Genomic DNA, 23,119 nt, shown 5'->3' on the forward strand with positions numbered 1-23,119 from the left:
GGAATCTCACATAATCCCTGGAAAATCCACGAAAGTAGTGTTGAGATGGTAGCCTACTCTGACCAATCAGAGTAAAGGTTATAAGTCAAGCGGGAATCATTCAAAATGGCGGATGGTCAAGAAAACCTCCCTGGAAACCGGGACCAAGGTGTGTTTTTCTGTTGTTATTTGGCTGCCTGAGGCATGTAAACATTTATGTAGTCCTCTTTTGATCATAAGGAGACCATTGCATCAAGATTTAAGCTTGTCGTCCTTTTAAAAACCTTATCTAGCGTTCAAAATCAGCCATGAAATTTTGCACCGCAAACACTGTGCTCGGGGAGGTCGGATATATGTCGTGTTGGTAACGGAATAATACCAGATTTGTGTCGGTTTTTCCCTGCAGCTTTTACCGATGTTGAACCCGATACAGATCCAAAAATCAGGCTAAATCAATGGAGTTCGCCCCTTGCTTTCCCGATAACCTTCCTATATATTACCGACGAATGTCGGGCATGTATCGGTTTTCACGCAAAGGGTCACTCGCGGTCATGATGGGTGTCAGGTCCCGATTATTACGATATTGTAGCAATATCTCGTCGGACGAGTTAGACATTTTTTTCCATAGTTTTCTAATTACCGTATATTGTCATTGATATATTTTCGTCAAAAGGCAAACCAGGTCATTGAATTATTACCGTGTTGGTAGATGATTTTGTTTGTTTGTTTGTTTGGGGTCCTTTTTTTCAAAACTCCGCCGCTATTGTTATTCGTGGATAGTTGACCACTACATTATGCTGTTTATAGCTACATCTCATGCATTCCATATTCGTCTTTTCAGATTCGTGACAACCGGCGGGCCAGTTATACCGGCCGTGCTTGAGGATGGGGACGGACTTTCCGGACACATCGATTCATTTTAATAAAAAGACAATTGTTCATTAATTTATTCGTTTTGTTCCCGTTCAGTTTGCTTTCGTATTGATCTGTTTGTTTGCTTGTTTGTTTGTTTGCTTCGGTGTTGGTTTTTTCCAACTGTTTGTTTCATGTCATTAACACTAACACCTGACGTTCCCCGGAACTAACAAGTTCGGAAAGCTAATATGAACTCACATAAAATGTTCACAAATTATATTCTATTAACAAAATAACAGTAATCACACTTGACATGGTCACAATAGATATGTAAAATCTGTTAAAAGCACGCTTACCATAGTCACATTAGATATATAAAATGTTGTTGGCGATCATCGTACAAATACTAAGCTAAAACATTAACAGATATAGAAATCATGGCAATCAATGTAACCTTTTGGCTCATTGTTGCATCAATTTTAGAGTTATGGGGAAGAAGGACTGTTCATGCCTCTTCGTACGGCTCAACGGTACTTTGTAGGTTGAAGTTTGTCTTAGATCGTACTTAGTGTCTCCGGATTTCACAAGGAAGTGCCGGCAGGGGTGTGTTTCGTCCGCCACCACCCTACCGAACTCACGCACGGATGCCTCGCGTCTCCGCTTCTCCAGGGTTGGCAGCTGGTCGGAGGGGATTCCAATAATCCTGCAGCAGGTTTTCTGTACCTTCTCAACCTCGTCAGACAGCCCACGAGGTAGTCCTCCCCACACCGGTGAGCCGTACTCTAACACAGGTCGAATTAATGTTGTGTAGATCTGAAGGAACTTGAAGTTGGTCCACAGGAGTTCAAGCATCGAGACGGATTAACCACCATCGGCTGCATTTTTCCGGACCACGGTAATTTAGTACGCTGTATGTGAACAACAGAAGAAATACTGAAATAATATGATAATGTAAATTGCTGAAATAAATCAGGAAATACAATCAAACTACGAAATGAAAGTTGCAAACATTAAGAGAGATAACGAACTTTGTCGATGCAACTCAGTTGTCCAGCATCCGTAACTTTCGTCTTGCCCGTATAAATTTCTTGTCACCGACGGCAAACGAAGGACTACTGAGAAACGAATGACTACTGAAAAGAAAAATATTAGTACTCCTAGATGGTAACCGGGGTGTAATGATGGTCATATCAATGAGGTTTTATCAAACATTCCATTACTTTTACTGAATCTCGCACTGGATAAGCGACTTTATTTGTAACGTTCAAAACATGCTGCGACTTGACTAGTGACTACGGGATTCGGAATTATATTGTCAATTTATTTTCATGTAACGAATATGATTATGGAATATTGAAATATTCCTCCCAGTTTTACTTCTGATCCTTGCCACAGTTCAACCAAACACTACGTAGCGCAAAAATCAACGCTTCTCCCCGCGCGAAGTACAGCGATTTGGGCCATTAGAAGTTGACGGCTCCACGAACAATTAAAAAAGAACGTTTGTTCACAAACTGTTGGGATGTTTTCTAGTTTCAATAAAAATGCATCGCTATTGTTTCCAATTGTAAGTAACAACCAATTTTTGTTTTCTTTTCCAGTGTCCCAACCAGGCTAGGAAAGATACCTGATGATGACTCACGTGCTTTGTTAGCGTTGGCAAAGACGCCGTCAGAACAAAACGACGTGTCAACAAGTAGAAGTGCAAAGACAACACCCAGAGACCTTCATCAAGGAGCAGAGATTGATTTAAAAAAATAAAGAATAACAAAAATTTAAACATGATAATATAAACATAAGATGATGAAAGATAAAGAATAAATTAAAGTAATGTTGACTGTAACAGAGAAAAATAAAACATAAAAATGGATCGTTGGGCTCGAACCTGCACATATTGCCTGCTTCGGATTGATGGACAACAACACTACCAGGTGAGCTATCAGCGCTGGTTACAAACACACTCGTTATTTGACGTATATGATATGGGCGCTTGTCGTCTGTTAAAATGAAATCGCGTCAATTCTTTATATTATCACTTTGTTAGCGAACGACGACCAACTAATATTTATTAATGAAACGAAATGAGTGACAGAAACACGTAACGTTCGACCGTAGAACAATGCAAGTGTATTCATTACGGACTGCAGCTGCGGAACCCCACGTGATGGGCCGTTTGTACTGAAGTGGTTTGAAGGTATTGTTATCTCGCCGCAATATTTAGCTCACCGCGATACGCCGCTTGCGTTTGCGAACAAATGGCTGCCGTACGGCGCCGCGAGTTGCAGGTTCAATCCCGGGTTTACGCTTCCGCGTCCTTTGACATGAATTTCCTTGGTTATTAAGAATTTATCGATGTTTCCTCGATTATAATATCTTAACTATGCTTCTCATACTTGCCGATTACAGACTTCTACGGAAATATCCTTCCTTTCAATATTTTATTTTTTGCCGGTATAAAAGCTTAATTTACTGACACAACAAACAGTACAGCGAGTTCCACACGTTCTTCTACAAACTACGTACAAACTAAGTCTTATAACTAAGCAATAAAATTTAACATCCGTAAATGTCAAATATGGTGCTGGAGAACAGCTGATCGATTATCGTCTGAAGTTTCCTTTTTATTAAGCTGCATGCCGCGACGACCACGTGCTTGTCTTTCCGCTGTCAATCATGCAGTGTCCATGGTAACCATTACCGCGGCTACCCGTCAATCAACGCCGTTGCCATGGTTTCATCCAAGCCGGGGAGTCCCCTCCGCCGTGTTTGTAACTTGTTGCCTTGACGACCGGCATCGGAAGTCTGTGGGAAAAAGAAACGACGTATTACCGACAAATTTGTCGGAAAAACATGGGTTTCTTATCAGGAATTTTGAGACCATCGAAAAATTACCGTGTGTATGTCGGGAAATGTACATCGACCGATGGAACACCGATGGTGCTCCGACCAGCCTAAAATGCGGAGGACAACTGTTAACGTTTCCCGATACATTCCCAGAGAATTGTGACTATGTATTCCCGACATGTTTCCAGTGTAAACCCGACCTCCCCCAGCACTGTGAAACCTATCCTCTGATATGACAATGCAAGTCAGGTCATGTTTCATACTAAATAGTGACTATCAACACTGAATTCGTTACACACTTTATCATACTAGTCCACCGAAGAAGACTTTAAGACAACAGCTTCTTAACGATATCTCAGAAGGTAACTGTGTTGTTCCCTGCTATCAATCCTTTAGTCATTTTTGTAGACCTGGCCTTGGGACGTCGTAAAGAAGTGGGCGTTTCTAAAAAGAGAAATGGACTTTTGTTAGAAAGGTCAGCCGTGTCAGCTGGCCCGAAGAAAAATGTTGACAGTTTACTGTAACCGCTTGTTTTTGTCCGAGTCTTGCTTTTTGCTGTTTTTTCTCCATTTTCATGTGTAAAGTCATTTTATAAGTCATTTATGTAGTAAAAAATAAGTATTGCATTACCATACATGATTACATCATCACGTATTAGTCATTACTAACAAAAAGTGACAGAATTCACACTAAAAAACACATAACTACTAGAAAGGCCACAGCTGTAAACAAATCTATTGTGTTGAATACTGACTGTTACTTTTCCAATGCCTGGGACAGAAATTAGGTCAATTAGGTTAGTAACGAATCATGTGCTAAGAGTTGTACCGTAGTGTCATGTTACTCAGTAGCCAACTGTTTCGGTGGTTTAAGACAGACATCGCGAGTGTCGTGTGTTTTGTACACAATAGCTGCTCGGCTTGACAGATTCAATTCGCCTTGTTTTTCGTATGTAAACTCCTCTTCTGAAAAGCTGATAGTTTCTGACTTTAAGTGACAATTTATACTATAGGAGATGATTCCTGCACTGAGTGAGACGTACCAAACTAGGGACATTAGAACTAGAAACTAAAGTGTACTTTTGAATTATGTTTCTTTTACTGTTCAGTTGGAACATAAATGGTATATAATTAGGTTAGCAACGTTCAGGTCTAAGTCACTAAGAATGAGTAAGATGAAGTCTTTAGTTTTGCATTATTCAATTTATTTCAAACCAGCCATTCCAGTGCAGGTTACGTTAAGCTTTTAGCCTATAGTTCCTATAGCCAGCAGTGGTAGTGGGTTGACATCAGAGCAAACATTCGAATTCCTCAAACTTCTAAACATGCAGATCAGCTACCCACATTATGGTTGGTCATTAACAGATAATGGGCGCATGCCGCATGGGTTTGCTGTTTTTACATTCACTCAGAAGTGCTCTAAATACCCTGTAAATTACACAAGGGTTGTCTACTACCACAGAGACAGTGTGATTATATATATCATGTGTGTTTTATGTCCTTCTGTATAACATGTACAGCATACAAGTTTAGCCAATTTTTGATTAAAAGTATCATTTGTATTCTGTACAAAACATGTTACCATATAGAGGCCATATCTGTATTCATTTTAGTCAATCAGAAATTATACTGTAATCTCTGGAGTGATTTAGAATATATAATTCCACATAGCAGGAGATATTCCATTATTTTACTTAGAGTTAGACAGGAGAACATCTGTGTTGCTGTGGTATATTACATTAGTGAGCCCAAATTGTCTCTGACGGTCCCATAATGTAGGATCCTTTCACAACCATACAGTATTCAATTGGCTTCATCTGACTGGTAAAAATGTAGATACAAGTTCTTTAAGGATGTATAATTTTTAACTGAAAGGACTATTGTACAGTAATATTCAGTAGTTTTGTGTACATTATTATGCATGAGGGAAAATGAACCTTGACCTAACAATGCATGTGACATAGTTACTGCTCTCCTCGGTTCACCTGCAATATAAGAGTTAAGCAAACATTGTCAACAACCAAAACTAGAGGCTGGCTGCATTCATTGCATCGCAACTAAGGGTAGACTGTCTACTGTTAAGCCCAGTGTTTTGTTTGCCTGAAAGCGAAGGCTAAATCTAGGAGAGGGAGTATTTGATCAGGTGGACCAGCCAAGTGGTGAATATGGCATTCACAAGCTGTTTCTCTTCCATGTTCCTTGATTGTTGGTACTTAAAAGGTATAGATTGTTTATGTTAGAATTTATGTAACAATGAGCTAATAGATAGTGCTGTACATATTCCTTATAACATTTAAGATTGGTAATGTTAGGTTGTTTATGTACATTTTGTATCTTCAAGAGGCTTTATTTCCTGTTAAGAAAACTATTGATTAATGGTATGTTACCATACAAATGATGTAGAGTGGAGACTCTTTTGATAGAATCACAAATGTAAGAAGTTCAGACCTTTCAGTTTCACAGATTGTAGATGCATGTTGGATGTCACCAGCCCATATCAGAATCTTTAAGTGTGTTTAGGTTCAGAATAGAACAGTGGCCATTTTTAATTTACGGACCTCTATGCACTATAACTATATTGGAAACATCATACTGTAACAGTGTAAGCAAAAACCTTTGTGTGTAAAAGCAGATTCTCCAGAGTTTTAGGTATCGTTTCCTTAATTCCTGAGCTCTTCAGAAAGGAATGTACTATATAATTTTATTCAGTTTTGACCAACTGACTGCTCTAACACTATCAAATTTTAACAGATATACACACCATTCAAATGAACAGGAGAGAGGATATCTGTTTGTAATGTTTTGGCCAGAGCACAGACCAGGCCAGACCCATCATCCCGCATTACAGATAGACAATTGTAGTAGGTTCTATAGTGTCCTAGAGGCTCTCTAGATCTTTGAACAGGAGACCAATGGTTAAGTGTCCCCTTCAAGGACAATCTGATTGTTGTCCTACGGCTACAATCTGTATCAATACAATAGCATGCCATTCAGGGATTGGAGCAGCCAGCCTACTGGGTAAGAAGTAGGACAAGTACAATATTAATGTTAATCAAATTTTATCATTCATGTATGTTGTGATCAGGGGATGGCAGAATCATGGATCTGAGCAGACAGGGCCTGTCCAGGATCGAGCTGCCTCCTGGTGCGGCGCCCGTCGCACTCATACTGGACAAGAACAACATCAGCAGGATAGACAACCTACAGACACAGGACCAGATACAGCAGGTAGGGAAGACTCTATTACCTTTGCCACGGAGGGTATGTATTAATCAGCAGTGGCTATAATGTATGAATTTCTTTGTACCCTGAAATCCAGCCATGACAACCAGGGATTGATAGTTCAAAGCAAAGATGACTGGTCGACTTCAGGCTAATTTCCTCATTAACAAGATATATATGGTTTAGAAGTTATGAATGTATTTTGCCCCAAAAGATGATAATTCTTTATTCATTTGTGGGGGGTGCCGCCTTGGCCTTTGAAAGTCTTAAGGAAGATGTACAATTTTTATGAGACTTTTCATCATTTTTAAATAGCGTGGTGTTGAAACTGGTGGTTTATTATGTCCCACATGCCAATAGGGAAAGGTACATGTGTGATTGAGTGATAATTATTTTTGAAACATGTCATGCTAGAATTGGATGTGCAGTGATCAAATTTCCTAGTAATCCTACCCATGGGACTTAGCTAATGAACAGAAATGGTACCATGACTTCTGCTAGCCCAATTTACAGGCTATGTAGGTTCTCTACATACTGAATAATTGATACAACTGATGCTTTATTGACTGGGAACTTCTATCATTAATGCACAGAATGTTATAAATGACCTTGCTTATATAGTAAGTGAGTCTGACAGTATAGAGCTCATGTTACCAATTATCAATTAGCCAATATGGTGTCAATATGACATAAAATAACACACTGTTGCTTGCCATAATTTTGATGGTTGCAGAAAATCATTGCCATCTTGTTGTATATGAAGGTAGTCATAGTGTACATTCTTATTTGCTATATGACAATTTGACAGATAGCAGTTTTTATTTGTTACTTTGTTCTCTCCTAGCTGTCTATTGCAGGAAACAGACTGGTGCGGATGGTTGGGGTTTCCCAGGTGCCCTACCTCAGAGTTCTTAACCTGCCCAACAACAGTATCGTAACCATCGAGGGAGTGAAACAGCTACAGCAGCTGGAGTGGCTGAACCTGTCAGGAAACAGTATCAAGGTATGGAAGGAGGGAGAGATGGGGGGAGGGATAGAGAGGGGAAAGGAAAATAATACCAAAACATTGTAACCATCGAGGGAGTGAAACGGCTTATGATAATTGCTGGAGTGTCTTAAATTGTCAGAGAATAGAATCAAGGTAGGGAATGAAAGAGATGGAGGGAGGGATAGAGAGGGAGAAGGACGGGAAGGAAAACAGGACCAAAGCATTGTAAACATTCAGGGAGTTAAGCAGCTACAGAAGCTGGAGTGGCTCAACCTGTCAGGAAAATATCAAGGTAGGGGAGGATGGGAGAAAGGGAGAGTTAGAGTAAGAGTAAGACAGAGGGTAGGGCAGGAAAGGAGAGAGAGTAGACAATTGTGAGTGGAAGGTAGGGAAAGACATGGAGAAGGAGAAATGAATAGGTTAAAAGAGGAAAGGCTTGAATGAAGAAATTTGAATTGACTTAATTAGTAAAGGTACAAGCGTGTAGGGGTATAGCAATGGAAAGAGAAAAAGTAAGGTAAATGGATGATTGGTTCATTCTAGAGAGAACAGAAAGGATATAGAAAGAAATTGTGAACTGTAGAACTATAAGAGAGAACAGTAGGGCTCAAATAGACACACGTGTCACTTGAACTGCTATTTCTACATTTTCTTCCCAGGACCTGAGCCCCCTGTCCTCCTGTATGGGTCTGTCCCACCTGGACCTGTCAGACAACAGCATCTCCATTATAGCAGACCTCTCTAGACTCACTGGACTCAAGGTGTGCAAATAGACACTGATACCAGTAGTACTGTTATTTGAAAATGTGTTGTCAAACCTGAACCTTGCAGTTGCATCTATGTCAAGATGAAATTCCAATCACTTACGTTCCAGCACAGGAGAAGTCTTTTATAAACCTGGATTCAGAGTTGACAACACGAAAACTTGTAGTTGTGGCCAATTCTTTATCTTGCAATTAAACAGTTTATAGGATTTCTAAATGTTTGTCTACATTTTGTTGTCTGTTGCCTCCTGTAGACATTACTATTACATGGAAACATCCTGACAACGTTGCGTTCCGTACCCTCCAACCTCCCTCCCTACATCAACATTCTCTCTCTGGCTGAAAACGAGATCAGCGACCTTAATGAGGTAGGTTTTCCGTGTCTCAAACATTAAGGTTGTTCAAACAAAATCGTTTTATCTAGATGTGTCTTTTGATCTTTTAGATCCTTACAGCATTATAATTGTTGAAATGTTGACCCTGCTGTCTGTCGCCATGGAAACCAGGTGTCGTACCTGCTGTGCCTGCGTCACCTGGAACAGCTGTCTATCATGAACAACCCCTGTGTGCTGATATCGGCCATCCTGCCGTATCCTTCTGAGTGCTATAAGTATAAGGCCACAGAAACTTTCTACCTACCTGTAAGTGTTACATATTGAAAATGTAATGCATGATTTGTGTGTTTTGATTAAATGTTTTGCTATGTATTACACAGATGGTTTTTAGTCCATTGAAACCACTTTATGCAAAGAGTGGATGATTGGGTTTATTCATTTTACACAGCATTTTACTGGGCCAGCTTGCCTTTCTCTTTTGTGTGTGTGTGTTGGTGTGTGCATACGTGTGGATGTGTATGTGTATGTGTCTGTGTTTTTGTGTGTCTGTATTTCTAAATATTGACCACGCAGTGTTGCCATACATCATCAGTGTTGCTATCGTTGTTTGTGGGACTGAAAGGGTTTGGGTAAGGAGATGAAGTCTGCCATCCCTGGTTGCCTTGTTTTTTGTTGAGCCTTGACACCTTCCCAGTCAGTTTGAGTATCGCCCCTTCATCATCAACTGGTGCCTGACACTACAGATTCTGGACGGACAGCCCATCTCACGCAAGGAGAGGTACAAAATCTGAGAATGAAATGTTCAAGTAATGACTAGTGTGTTCATGAAACTGAAAGCAATAAGCTCCCTTGCATTATTTCAGAAACCAGATAACGCTTAGAACAAGTAAAGCTTTGTCATAACAGTATAGCTTTCGTTGACATGCTTGTTATCTGCAGTTTGAAAGGAGCTGTTTGGAGGATGAAAATAATTCATAGCAGTTAGAAATATTGCTAACCACTCCGCAACCAAAATCTTGGTAAAATTTACTTTGTACATTGATTTAGATGCATCAGCATTAGACATATCTACAGCAAGCCCAGTTTTTATTCTGAAGGACTGACAAAGATACTGAGAGTTCTGTTTGTGTGTAGTTTAAAGGCCGAGTGGCTGTACAGTCAGGGGAGGGGCAGACACTTCCAGCCAGGCCAGCAGGCAGAGCTAGCTGAGTACCTGTCCACAGTGTGTCCTCCTAACGCTCACTCACAGGTAAGTTCTTACGTCTTATCCCAATGATCACAAACAGACAAGCATGTGCCTTACTGCAATGACAATGTAGTACCAAATACAGAATGCATTCACTGTATGCAGATCACATACAGCGAATGCAGATTGCACATACAGGGCTAGCCCTTTGTAATAGCCACAGACTAGTTAGGCAGCCCTGGCTGTGTGTGCTGGACAGTCAAACCTATAAATAGATAAAACATACAGATTGCACACATTAAATGCAGACTGCATACATCAAATGTAAAGTGCATATATATTGAAAATTTCATGATAGAATTTTTGTTTTTAGTTGAGAACCTGTTCTGAGTAGTATTTTTCCTCTATCCACATTTCATGTATTAATTATAACAACGAACTGCCAACGTGTAGTTTTTTGTTGCCTACATGCCATTCATGATATTTTAATATTATAATGTTCTTGAACTTTTTTTTCCATAGAATTATACAAACTTTACTACTGATATTTTTGTGCCCAGTTTCTGTTTGATGACAGCAAGCTGCAGAAGGTTTTGTCCAAACAGCAGCTGCACCAACACCAGCTGCAGCACCCGCAGATCCGTCCGCAGCAGCCTGCACGGCCAGCCAATCAGAGCTCACCCAGGGGTCAGGGGGCACAGCCAGCCAACCAGAGTCCACCCAGGGGTCAGGGGAGACCTAGGATATCACCACAGTCACCTGGTTTGTTTTTATCTCGTGACTTATAGGACTTATAGGAAAACATGAAACTAATACTTATAGGAAAACATCAAAGTTGTACTATACATTCAGCACCAAGGACAGGAAGGATGGATATTTGTAGTGAATATTTTGAAAGCACTTTTGACCTCAGAAATGGGTTTGCTGTTTACAGAATGTTTTTTTAGATTTCTGAATACTGTTGAATACGCATTTAAGTTTGTGGTAATTAAATTTCACAGCAGGAAGAAAATGGGGTGTTCATCCTGGTTTTAAGGTCGCAGTTGAAACTATGGGGTAGGCGGGCAGAAGACAAAACAAGCATTTTTGCGGTGCTTTTAAATCCCCGGTCACCACGAAAACTGCAATCATAAAACCTCCGTAGACTTAAATTCATTTGCAGTAATAGTATCTGAAGGAGTGTACAGTAGTTCAAAATCTTGAGTTCATATTTTGTGTTCAGTCTTAACTTTTCATTACAATCATTGCAACTTATACATTTGTACATTATAGTTTCTTAAAGAAGACTCATAATGAAATGCTTTATCTTCCAGAGAGGTCTGGTGCTGGGTATAGTCTCTACTCCCCTCCCAGATCAAGGTCTCCTACTGCTAAAACAAGGTACGCTTCTTTTTTCCAAACTTTATGGAATAGTATGTTATAGTTCAAACTCTATGTTTGTAGGCTAGACAGATATCATGTGTGATTTAACCAATTGTGACACTGCTTCTGTACCAGAAGGCTAAGAGTTGACTGTTGTTGCTCTCCCATGCAACTAGAATATAAGTAAAAACCAATGGACAAGAAGAAAAATGATAAAAATCAAATGTTTGCTCAGCAGATCTCCGCCGAGGCGAGAGTTGAGCCCAGGTCAGCCGAGGACAGCGTGGGAGAGTTACAGCAGCATGATGTCCAGTCGAGGGGGGGCGCAGCTCTACAGGCAAAATGGGGCCATCAACGGAGACATCAGGGTTCAGGACATCGAAACTGGTAGGAGACAAGTTTTCTTATCTCTGAAGTAGTTTCATCAGGTTGGTGAATTACTGAATAACAAAGTTCTTTTCACACAACCAAGTGTTTTTACCGAGCCAACATTTTGGAACCAAATGTCAATATTTGAAACAGTGAAATTTCTTTCCAACCATCCAGCTCCTAACCTGAACAGCAGCCAGCTGACATCTGACTCCTACTACATTCCTGTGACCCCTGACCATCGACCTTTGACTGCTCCACCAGAGGATGACCTGTCCTTTGCAGACATCATGGAAATCCACCGGGCAAAATACCAGCGCTCCGTGTCCGCCGTGGACTCCCCCATTAGACGGAGCCCGAGAAGTCCGACAAAAAGTTACGCCAGCAATTATGCAATGTACCATGGGAAGAGTCCGCTTAGGGATTATGAGAACGAAGTTGATGTCACTTCACAGGAGCATTATGGGATACCAGAAGCAAGGCATCATGGGAGGGTCCCTGCTAATTACCTTGTGGCAGAGGGAAGATCTCCAAGGTCGTCCCCAAGGACAAAAGAGATGTATGAAAGGTACGATTCGAGGCCGGAAGGACAGAGAAGGGAGACATCTCCTCACCTCTCTCCTCCTTCAAGAGTCCTCAGGTATGACACACCTGACTCCAGGCCTGCAGGTCTAAGGAGCTCACCTGAAAGATACAAGAAAGGTAGAGATGAGAGGCTGTCCCAGCATATTTCACCCACAGCGAGACAGTCACGGTACGATGCGTACGATGCTCAGGCTGTGGGCACACCAAAAAATATTCCAGTAGCCACCAACGCTCCAGCAAAAGACAAACCTTTTTCTATTCAAGATCCAAGCTCAGGAAGGAGTGCCTTCAGATCACCAAAACCACAGTTGCTCCAAAATGCTGATACCTCAGCCATCTCAGCGTATGCCAACTATGATGCCAGACCTGTTGGACACCCATCCACAGTGAAAACAACAATGGACGGTCCCCCTGCCACAAAAGTTCAATCCCCTGTGCCTGTGAAACACAGACCAAAAGTAAAGAGTCCCGGCAAGAGTCCGATCAGTCCAAAAAACGTCAGCAAGAAAAGGATGTTTCCTTACGACCGCAAGCCAAGCACTGACAGCGACTCTGAGAACGTAAAACCTGGAGAATCTCTCCCAGCAAGGGAACTGTCTCATGTCAAGGATATCGTCTCAGGAAAGAGGATTAAGAAGGCAGTAACACAGCCGGAGGAAGGAAGAAGAGGCATAGCAGATGTCAGCCCAATGCTTGGGAAGAGAAGCGAGCTTCCAAAGTGGGCTCAGCTAGAAGGGGAGCTGAAAAGTTCGTCCAGTTTTGAGATCAGCTACGACCAAATAAAGAAGATTACTGATCAGGAGGTCAAACAGACGAAAGCTGCCACTCAAATCCAGGTGAGACGTTACCATGGAAACCATGTATATCAAAGGCACTGTTTGTAAAAATTTGGTCACAACTTTGAAGGAGGCAGTGGTAGTGACGTTGTTTAAATGTGTGTGATGTTTGTATTCTGTGTAGTCCTGGTGGAGGGGGATGTACACCAGACAGAACAGCCCGCGGGTGGGGAAGGTTCGGAGCGAGATCCGGGCGAGAAGGGCAGAGGATCACGTCAGGAGGCTGGGGGCTGAGCTGGACAAGTAAGTTCACCTGTCAATCAATGGATCTATCAATTAGCAGTTCTCCAACCATCCAGCTTGATTTACAATGGTGGGCATTTGCCCATTTGTTGAAAGAAACATGTTCTTTTATTCATGAAACAGGCTAGAAGCAATCCATTCATTAAATCAGTTGTGCCATGTAGGCGTGAAAGATAAAAATTCTTGTTTTCGTTGCCATCTCCGCTGATGTAAGATTGTTATCCCAGGTGTGAACAGCAGACTTGATTGGTTCATTAAAGGAAAGCTACACTTAAAATTGAAAAGACTAGTACTATACTAGGCTAAATGTACCCTTAAGTCAAGTTCCTACTTGTTTCACATATGTGCTCGCCGTGCTGACAGCTTCTCACCTCATAATTGAATTATGTGACGTCAGGGATTTACTTTTCCCAACCTGTATAGATATGCTTTCCAAGCTGGCTTTTTCCTGAGGATGGGTTTCTATAGCTAGGAACTTTCCAACGAACTCGAGGGAATTGACGCATTAGTGGCCTTTAAATTCGGAAAATTGCTTGAAATACATCCTTTAAGTTTTGTGGTATTGTTTTTTTTTTAAGCTCTTGTACATGTGCTGATGTAAAATTATCATCTCAGGTGTAAACAGCAGTACGAACAGGAGAGGCAGGTGCGCCAGCTTCAGATGGAGGCCATCAAATACCTCTGGATGCAGGTGGGAAAGAAGCCTAAGGCTGATATATCTGTTCTTCTTAGATAGTATGCAGTAAAATTTATGTATCTTTTAAAGGGACACCTTTATCTTTATGGTTGACTGTAATACTACATGTATGTAGGTGTAAGGATACCATTCCATATTTATACTATAGATTTATTAGGACCTTAACTATGTCACCCGTATCTTTGTTATAGTTTGTCTGACCCTTACCTCCTCCCTCATGACCTTAATAAAAGCAGCCTGCAGACCGATTTGAACTTCTCATGAGTAAACAAATGTCAAACAAACAGGGCAAAATTATATGTTGCCTAACGTTTTGAGTGAAAGGGGTATTGCACTTAAGATCAATCTTCCAAATTTCCAAATTCAAATTGACAGACCAGTGTTGGTCTATTGTAATTTTCTCAGTATGGCTATGATGAATTTATAAGCTAACACTAAAGCTAGTCTATAAGTTGGCACTGACTGATCGTTAATTAGAGTGTCTGTCTGTTCTTTTTCATGTTTATTTTATATTACATGTACTTGCAATTAGCTTACGGGCAAGAACTTGCAAAAAAGGTTTGTTGCTATCCCCTTTTAGGTTCAAAGCCTTCAACAGTGGCGAGAAGAGCAACTAAAGAAGGAGGAAGATGTCAAGCGAACACTGAGAAAATCCATCGAGAAAGAAAACTTGGATCAGCAAGAAAAAACAGGCAGTAGCTCCTCGGAATCTTCCCAGATGGAATCTGGAGGTGTTGGGGAAGGGAAAGCTGAGTCAGCGAAAGGGAAAGGAAGGTTGGGAGAAGTTGGACCTGGTGAGAAGTTCACAGCCAGCCCGCTGCAGACTGACAAAGAGAGGCAGCTGGAGAACAGGTGTGCTGATTTACAGAGACAGGTGAGTTCTTTTTTTGTGTGGTTGCTGCTTTGCATAATCAGTAAATGGTCTTTGGGCATATCGCACCAGTTTTGTACAGTAGGTACAAGCTGTGAAGACCAGACTGATAGGTTTGATCAACTCACACCAGGATGGACCCCAGTACTCCTTATGATACATATGGTGAGTTCTTTAACTTCTCTGGCTCTCCTCAAACATGGGACCTCCAGTTTTACATCCAGCCTAAGAGGACATCTCCTGAACTGAGTCAAGTGAGTTAAAAGGTGCATCTGCCTTCCCCAGGGCACGCCCATGCTAGTGATTCCAACCCAGAACCTTTAGATTCTAAGTCAACAACCCTTCTACAAGTCAGACCACTTTGCCACCAGTTTCTAATCCAAAAATGCTGTTCTGATAACAGCAAGGGTGCAACTCCATCAGAAGCAATAATGTATCTTCTGTAAAAGCCTGTTAAACATTAGCTGACAAAAGTCGACGACATTCCCACAGTCTGGTATCTATAATTCTGTCACTTGGTTGGCATATCATACATACAGTTTATGTAATCAAAAAAATATCAAGTAACTAGATAAATACTCCTAAGAGTCGGACATTTCAGTGACTGAGATTGAGTCTGAACACAAGAATAACATTTATGTCTCGTCTTGTTACAGGTTCTAAGACTACAAGAGGCTCTGCTAGCTCTGTCTGACCATGTCTTTAAAGAGCAAGACAAAGATGAAGGTGGCCAAGATGAGACAGATGTTCCCTCGGCACCAGGTGAAGACAGAAGTAAAGGAGCAGCCATGGAACTTGCCAATCAGAGCACTTTCATCCCGACCAATGGGGACCAACCTGCAACAGCATCACCAGCCAATCGGGTAAGACATGAACCATGAAACTAGCCAATCAGAGTGCTTTATTCCCAGCCCCCTCCCGGCACTACTCATTTTCGACATACACTGTTGGCACCCAAGAAGTCACCCACCCATTCTCAGTAGTTTGGTGCCACTGCATCTTCAAAATGACGATAGGGTAGGATTGTATGCCACTGAATATTCTTTGTGCAAGGGCAGAAATATACAAAGCTTTTTGACACTTTGATTTACTCTTTAGTCAAACTAGCCTCAAGCAAACCATCAAAAACTCAAATGATTAGCGAGAATGTAGGCACTGACATGCCCGGGGCGCCCAGTGACTTTTTTCTGTTCCTTTAACGATGTAATTACCCAGGTTTTCAAATTACCTTATCCTCAAAAGCTCTCCTGCCCAACATTCAGTGAGTCAAGTCAGGTCACTGCAGACAAAAGGTGAAGGTGATTCCTGTACAGAATACTTGTGATCCCATAAGAATACAATAAGATGTATTCCACAGCACCCTTGAACCCAGCCCTCCTGTGGGTTGGGCTGGTGCCTCTGGTGACATGGAATACACCGTGTTGTATTCTCTGTTTATCACTCAGGTCCAAAGCTCTGACCTGTACATGATATTGATATTAATGATCATTTTGGGCGGCTTGATTTTCTCTTTCAAAATGAGTTTAAGAATTAAATGATGAGTCACTCTTCCCTCGCACGCAGACCAGTTTATACCTGGCTAAGGTTGCTTTTTTAGAAATTTGAGCTGAAACCGTCAGGCAGGGCGTTTTGTTTTGTATGAAGTGATTGACAACAGCAATCTTGACAGTTGTTCCCTTCTATAGGTGAAAGAGGTTATACCTGAGGCTCTGCCAAAAATTGATTTGTTGGTTGGTTTGTGACAGGACCAAAGAGACTGGTTTTATTTAATGACTGGCTTCTTGTAAACTTTCAATTGGATTTGTTACAATTGATGATCAAGTATGAGCAATTTGGAATATTGTGATCTGCAGTGCTTTTGTCAGACACTAGGGGGCAGTAGTTATAACGCACATTTCTTAAGATAACCCATTGTAGAGTCCTTTATCTTGAAGGGAATATTTTGATGGAACTGTGAAATGAAAACACAATAGGCTAGTCTGCAGTGCCTTAATGAGACACTAGGGGGCACTAATTGTTCATCAATGCTGTCTCCCCACAGATTGGAAGCATGGTGATGGCATCCCCACCCCCTCCCCCTGGCTTCCCCACCCCTCCTCGTGCCTTACGGATCCAGAAGAGTGGAGAAACAGGCATCATCATTGCCTGGCAACCGTCGCGAGTCCCCGGCAGTCTGGAGACGGTCACGGAGTACAGGATATTTGTGGACTCCACACTGAGTGGCACGGTGGGGCCTACAATCAAAATTTCTTAATCTATTCTTTGTTATGCACTGTGCTGTATGTGCATGTGTATGACAACATGCCCAGCCTTTATACTAGGTCGCACTTACTGTTAGGATGGAATATTGGCTTGTTAGATTGATATCATTACTTAGTCATTTATATGTCAAGATGACATCTTTTCCAAATGATATATTGGTGAATTATATGCTGTGTTTTTTGTTTCATTGTTCCTTTGTAGGTTGATGGGAACAAGACTCGTGCTCTAATTGAAGGGTTGGACCCACAGGAAACTTACAGGTAGGGGAATCTTCCCCATTTTCTGTTTCAAGATTCTTTTGTTTCCCTGCTGTGCTAGAAAGGCTTGGCACCTTCTTTTTGCAGAACCAGTGCTCTACCTTACAGTTTAATGTTGTGTCTGGGTGCAACATCTGTTGAACGTCTTCTTCAGATTCTGGTCTTAATCACAACTGTTCCAAGAAGATTCTGGAAATGTAGCTTAAGATAAATTCAAGTGATGTAAAAATACTTTAAATTTGTGGGTAGTTTCAAACTGGGAAACCATGTATTGAAGAATCCTGTAAGCAATAGTTACGATATGGCAAGTAAGAAGAATCACAAATTGCTTAAGTCAACAGTAAGTGGATATGATTTATAAGCATCTTGATGATGATTGTTACTAATCTCCACCTAATCCTTAGGCCTTAGCCTGGTAGAGCAGTATTTAACTTTTTGTGAAAGATGATTGGTCTGGATTATGGAATTTTATAAAGATAAGGCAGTGTCCTTTAAAACTGCAGTTTCCATGCATGTTAAACAACAAGTTGAGAAGTGGTGGTAAATAATTTGGGTAATTGTTTTGTTCTCAAAATGCTATCCTGGTTACTGATAAAGATTCCTTGCTGTATTGTCTAAGTTACCTCCTTTAATTTCTCTTCTGTTGCTGAGTAAAGCTCTTCTTCAAAAGAGGTCCTACATGTTCTGAAACAGTCGTTATATTTTCATGAAGACGTATTAACAATTCTCTTACAATTGTACTCATCTGCTTGTGTGCTCAAGTGCTTGAGTGTAAAAAATCTTCATTTCAAAGAAAGAGCACATGTTGTCTAACTTTTGCACGACAGAATCTCTGTCCGGGCGGTTTCGAGGGCCGGAGAGTCCCTGGACTCTAACCCTGTGGTGGCTCAGATCGCCATAGCAACCTCCATGATTGACAGCAGCAGCTCCGACTCGGAGTCCGAGCTCAGCAGGACCGTGGAGGAAGTTAAGGAGAATCTGACAGTTGATCACAAAGTGCCTTTAAAGGACGAAGGAAAGAAAGACACAATTGCAAAAGCAGAGAATCACAAAGACTCAGGTGCTGCGAAAACTTCTTCAGATAAGCCACAACAAGAAACAAACATTCCAGACATTGCAAAAATTGGAGACGAAACAAACAGCAAAGAACAGCCTGAGTCACCACCTCCCTCTGCTCCAGTCCAGCCAGCAAAACATGAAGAAAAGGCAGCAAACAGCAAAACTCCAGAGAAGATGGCTGAAGCTGCAGATGAGCAGACACGGGGAGCTCCTGAGTACCACCCTGTGAGGCAGGAAAGTATTGATATAGAGATTGTTGAAGAGACAAAACCTTCACAACAAGTCGATGTGGTACAGAAACTTCTGCAGGCGATCAAGGCAGAAGACGGGTACGACAGCAACCGAAGCACTCCAACATCTGTCGAGGAGTTGGATCCAATCACACTAGACTTGGTGCAGATTGAGGACTCGCTGGATTCTTCAATATCAGAGCTGCAGAAGAGTTTGCCTACTTCACCCAAACAGAAGTCAGCCCCTGATTTGGCGGCAGCAGGTTTCTTTCAGACAAACATAGCCCGACATTCGGCATCACCTGATCCCTCACAGCTGGACTCTGATTTAGTACAGCTGAGTGATTCACTAAGCAGCTCGATTGAAGCAGTCAAAGAAACACTGAAAAAAGAGGATAAGACTTCTCCTGATGGAAGTTTGCAAGGAGACTCATCAGACTTTCAAAGAAGCAGTAACCATAGTGACAAAGACAGTGAACAACAACAGTCCACTCAAGAAAGTCAGCCACCCCCACTTCACAGCATCTTGCAGTCATCTCTGAGAAAATCAGCATCTTCAAAGGAGCAGCTTGGAAAGCCTACCTCAGACAGTTCCTTCCAGGACTCAGGCATTGCAAGCCCTTCTCTGCTAGAGAGCCCTGTGCAGCAAAACATTGAAACAGCAAGGAAAATCTCAGAGGACAGTTCCCAGCAGGTGTCAGAAAAAACATTGCCAGAAGGGAAAGATGAAAAATCAACAGTAAAACCACAAGATGAACAGCCAATGGAGATTGTATCAGATGATTCAACGACAGCAGCTCGTCCAAGTGAACCATTAATTCTAACAACAAAACCTCAACAAGCAGTTGATTTGCTGGAGTCTTTGAGTGTGAGCAAGTCTGAGCCCACCTTACAACCAGAGAAGTTGCAGGCAGCTACAAATGAAGGCACTTCAGAGAGTGCACAAAACCAGATACAACAACCAGGATTACCCAGACTGAGCGTTGGGGTATCACCAAGTTCCTCCCTCCAGACTGCCAGCAAGTCTTCCAACGAAGCTTCAGCTTTAGGTCCTGGGAAGGAAGCTGCCACAGTGTCTACAAGACGTCCTGTGAAACTTCAGACATCTCCAAGAGACAGATCTCAGTCAGAAGGAGAACAAGCAGGTGCTTCTGGCTCTGGAGCTACTGCTAGTGGGACATTGTCAAGGGAAAGGACTTTATCTGTGGGATCTGAGAAGGATGACACACCATCACTTCAGTCCCCCACTGCCATTCCCCGACCAGTCCTATTCAAAACATCGCCAAGGAAAGACAAGTCAAGCCCCTTGTCAACATCAGTGGTGAGTGTTCTCTTTCTTGTGTAATAAAATAACAAAATAGTTACATTGCTGTTATTGAATAAAGGCATGAGTCCATACTCATTGAATTGATTGTTTTTTTGCTAACATTTGTTGTAATTTTCCTTGCTTGCCAAGTGATTGCAGCACACAGGTAAATTTCAACTACTTTCCTTTAGCAGTTCATTGTACCGTAGCTATTTCTATAAATATTATGAACCCTTGTCCTGCTGGTGTTTTTTAATGCAATTTATTTCATTAATTTGGTTTCTTAATCAGGTCATTTTCCCTCGACTTTTTCTGCACTGCTGTGGCATAGTTACTTCCGCATTCAGTGCATTTCGCTGCGGTGTAATGCGTTCAGCTGAAAAATACCCTCAACCAGTACATATATGGGACCCTCATAAAGGCTCTGTAATGTGTAACTCATATATGCACATGTATGGGGCCCGCAGGACAAGGGTTCTAAGATTTTACATTAATGCTAGATTAGGATTTGACATACCAGATTTTGAAGTGTATCCTAATTAGCAGGACACCCAGAATGAGATGGTATGATGCCAGCATCTCCAGCAACAAAGTCCAGGCCCTAGGATGGCTGATGTGTGAGTTAAGTTCTGGTGTGGAGGAAGGTTTAGGGAAACTTAATGCATAAGATGCTCAGTCAAAACGTGGGATACAAGGAAAGTATTTTCTTTTCTGAGTGGGAATGGTTTTGAAGGCTTTTGCTTCTAGCTATAGACTATTCAATTAGAATTGCTTGTTTCCTCTCCAGGAGGATTTGACCTTGGCAGCCCACAGAGCACGTTCAAGGTCATCCTTCTCTCCAACCAAAAGCCCCATCCGGTCAAGGTCCATTTCTCCAAACAAGCCAATCAGAGGCAGCCGCATCCCCGTCCGCAGCAAATCAGAGAAGGAGCTGAGCAAAACCTCTTAAATCAGCCAATCACAGGAACGTTGGCAAAATGTTGACCAATCAGGAGGCTTTTTGACCAATCAGGAGGCTTTTTGACCAATCAGAGAGACTTTTCAGACCAGCAAATCACAAAGCAGGGTTGACAAATTGTTGACCAATCAGGAAACCAAGACTTTCCAATCCAGCCAATCACAGCATGGCTGGAAAACTCTTGACCAATCAGAAAACTGAAACTATTCTATTCCTCCAATCACAAATTGGATGCATTAGCCGAGGAGTTACAGTAGAAGTCTGAAATTGGAACAAAAGATGGGATTGCAAACCAGTTACAGACCACTACAACTTTTCTTAAAAAGACCATTTTCACACTCTATGTATGTACACAAGAGTGTTTAAAAAACCTTTAAGTTTGTGATTTCCTTAAAATTTTAAGTGATTTGAAAAAAGTGTGCGTCTTGGTCGTCTTTATTGTCTTGAAAGTAAGTATAACTCAAACAATCTGTTCATACGTGCTGTGAAATATTCAATTGAAAATAATTAGTTCCATTCTACAACACAACGTAAACAGTTTTACATTTGTTACACACTGTGTCAATTTTGTGGAAATTGTACTAAAGAGGATGGATTTTTAGTATCAGACTTTGATATGTGGATGTGGAAAAGTTAAAATTGGTGTTACATATGTAGCAGCTCTCTATTGAAAGGGGAAAATACAATGTTATATACGCTTGCTATGTTGTAAGTAATCACAATGTACTGCTTCCAAATTGAGCTGTTGTTGCTAATGCTGTGTGGTTGCCTTACAACATTGTGTACATTATATATTGCATTATGACTGTACATGTATATATACTTGCTGCTATGCAAAGGTTGTACCAGAAATATTGAAGGTGAAAAAGCCACATGGGAGCCTAAAAAATTAATGTTTATTTTCTGAAAGAGACATGCTAACAGATTGAAGTGAAAGATTTAGGTTGATACTAGTGTTGTAACAAAGTTGAAAGTTTGGTTTTTGTGTTTCATTTGATACTGACACCAGAGCAACATTCATTCATTTATTCAAGTCATTTTGCAAAGAAACTATTTACTCACTGACTGATTACTGTCCTTACAGATAAATCACTTTTGTATCCTATCAGAATTAAGATATCTTGCTACCAATTATCATACATACCACACCTTAGCATTGTTCCAGATTCACCAATTAGTTGTCAAGAAAACTTAAAAGCTTATGATAGTGAGTATGTGGAACAGTTGTGTCTGGGTGTCTTATATATTGTATATAGGAAAAATCTAACATATTAAAGTGGTTATAAACTCCATGCTAGTTGTTCAGCCATACATGTATACCTCTTGCTAACAGCAAATTGAGACACCGGTAGTAATATACTTAAATAAAATTTTATACTTAAGTAAAATAAACTTTGCACTGGTTTCCTGTTTTGTTCATAATACTGTAAATTGAGGAATTCTTTAGTACAGTAGAACTACATTGGAAATGCATATTTGCTGTGTCACGAATCCACAGTGGAGAGGTCGCTGCAAAAACTTTGAAAATAAAACCACTGCAGAAGTTTCAAGATTTACAGTAGCCTACCTCTTCCCGTATTTGAGCCTTTTGAAAAAAGCTAAAAATTTTGGGTGCACAATAGGGCTATTGGGTTAAGATCTGTCCTTCATTAGGCTATAAATAATGTCAGAAAGTGTATCAAACCAAAACAATGCATAATTTCATTCAAAGATCTACACCGAGGACTGTCAGAAATGCAGTGGATCGGAAAACAACCCAGTCCGACATGCGGATGATTGAAAAGATGCACCTGAGATTAGCCCGGATTCGCTCACAGCTATGCCAGAAGCTACTCACAGCTATAACTCTGGATATAACACTGATGGACAGCTGGTCATGTGTTAGTCTAAGAATAGAACAATTAGAAATTAA

At 41.1% G+C, this 23,119-nt stretch overlaps 1 protein-coding gene and 1 long non-coding RNA gene across 6 annotated transcripts; one reads left to right on the top strand and one right to left on the bottom strand.

Moving 5' to 3' along the window:
- Positions 1-38: 38 nt before the first annotated feature.
- LOC136434494 (microtubule-associated protein futsch-like) lies at positions 39-22,499 on the top strand. Of its 5 annotated transcripts, none has more exons than XM_066427337.1 (21): positions 5,572-5,897; positions 6,763-6,905; positions 7,744-7,902; positions 8,547-8,648; positions 8,906-9,019; positions 9,158-9,240; positions 9,681-9,764; positions 10,121-10,235; positions 10,733-10,934; positions 11,486-11,552; positions 11,773-11,921; positions 12,081-13,324; positions 13,449-13,567; positions 14,183-14,258; positions 14,845-15,138; positions 15,792-15,998; positions 17,177-17,362; positions 17,599-17,657; positions 18,482-20,264; positions 20,793-20,866; positions 21,037-21,151. In XM_066427337.1, the coding sequence occupies exons 1-20, from the start codon at positions 5,843-5,845 to the stop codon at positions 20,817-20,819; spliced, it is 5,268 nt and encodes a 1,755-aa protein (XP_066283434.1). In that variant the 5' UTR covers positions 5,572-5,842; the 3' UTR covers positions 20,820-20,866; positions 21,037-21,151. The 5 variants fall into 5 exon arrangements, with proteins under 5 accessions (XP_066283425.1, XP_066283434.1, XP_066283442.1 ...); XM_066427345.1 differs by having other exon boundaries at positions 20,796-20,866; XM_066427354.1 differs by lacking the exon at positions 20,793-20,866 and adding an exon at positions 20,400-20,415 and having other exon boundaries at positions 21,037-21,149.
- LOC136434563 (uncharacterized) lies at positions 912-3,896 on the bottom strand. Its single transcript, XR_010755765.1, has 2 exons — positions 1,863-3,896; positions 912-1,742 (listed from the first exon to the last, which is right to left on the bottom strand). It is a non-coding gene; the product is annotated as an uncharacterized lncRNA (long non-coding RNA).
- Positions 22,500-23,119: the final 620 nt, after the last annotated feature.

Source organism: Branchiostoma lanceolatum, chromosome 1 (genome assembly GCF_035083965.1).
Source record: "Branchiostoma lanceolatum isolate klBraLanc5 chromosome 1, klBraLanc5.hap2, whole genome shotgun sequence".
Taxonomy (NCBI): Eukaryota; Metazoa; Chordata; class Leptocardii; order Amphioxiformes; family Branchiostomatidae; genus Branchiostoma; species Branchiostoma lanceolatum.

Bases quoted from the DNA above. Each gene is read 5' to 3' on its own strand.
- LOC136434494 (XM_066427318.1), top strand. From the start codon at position 5,843: ATGGCATTCACAAGCTGTTTCTCTTCCATGTTCCTTGATTGTTGGTAC. The intron at 11,922-12,080 runs GTAGGAGACAAG...CCAACCATCCAG, and splicing joins GGTTCAGGACATCGAAACTG to CTCCTAACCTGAACAGCAGC. The intron at 13,325-13,448 runs GTGAGACGTTAC...TATTCTGTGTAG, and splicing joins AAGCTGCCACTCAAATCCAG to TCCTGGTGGAGGGGGATGTA.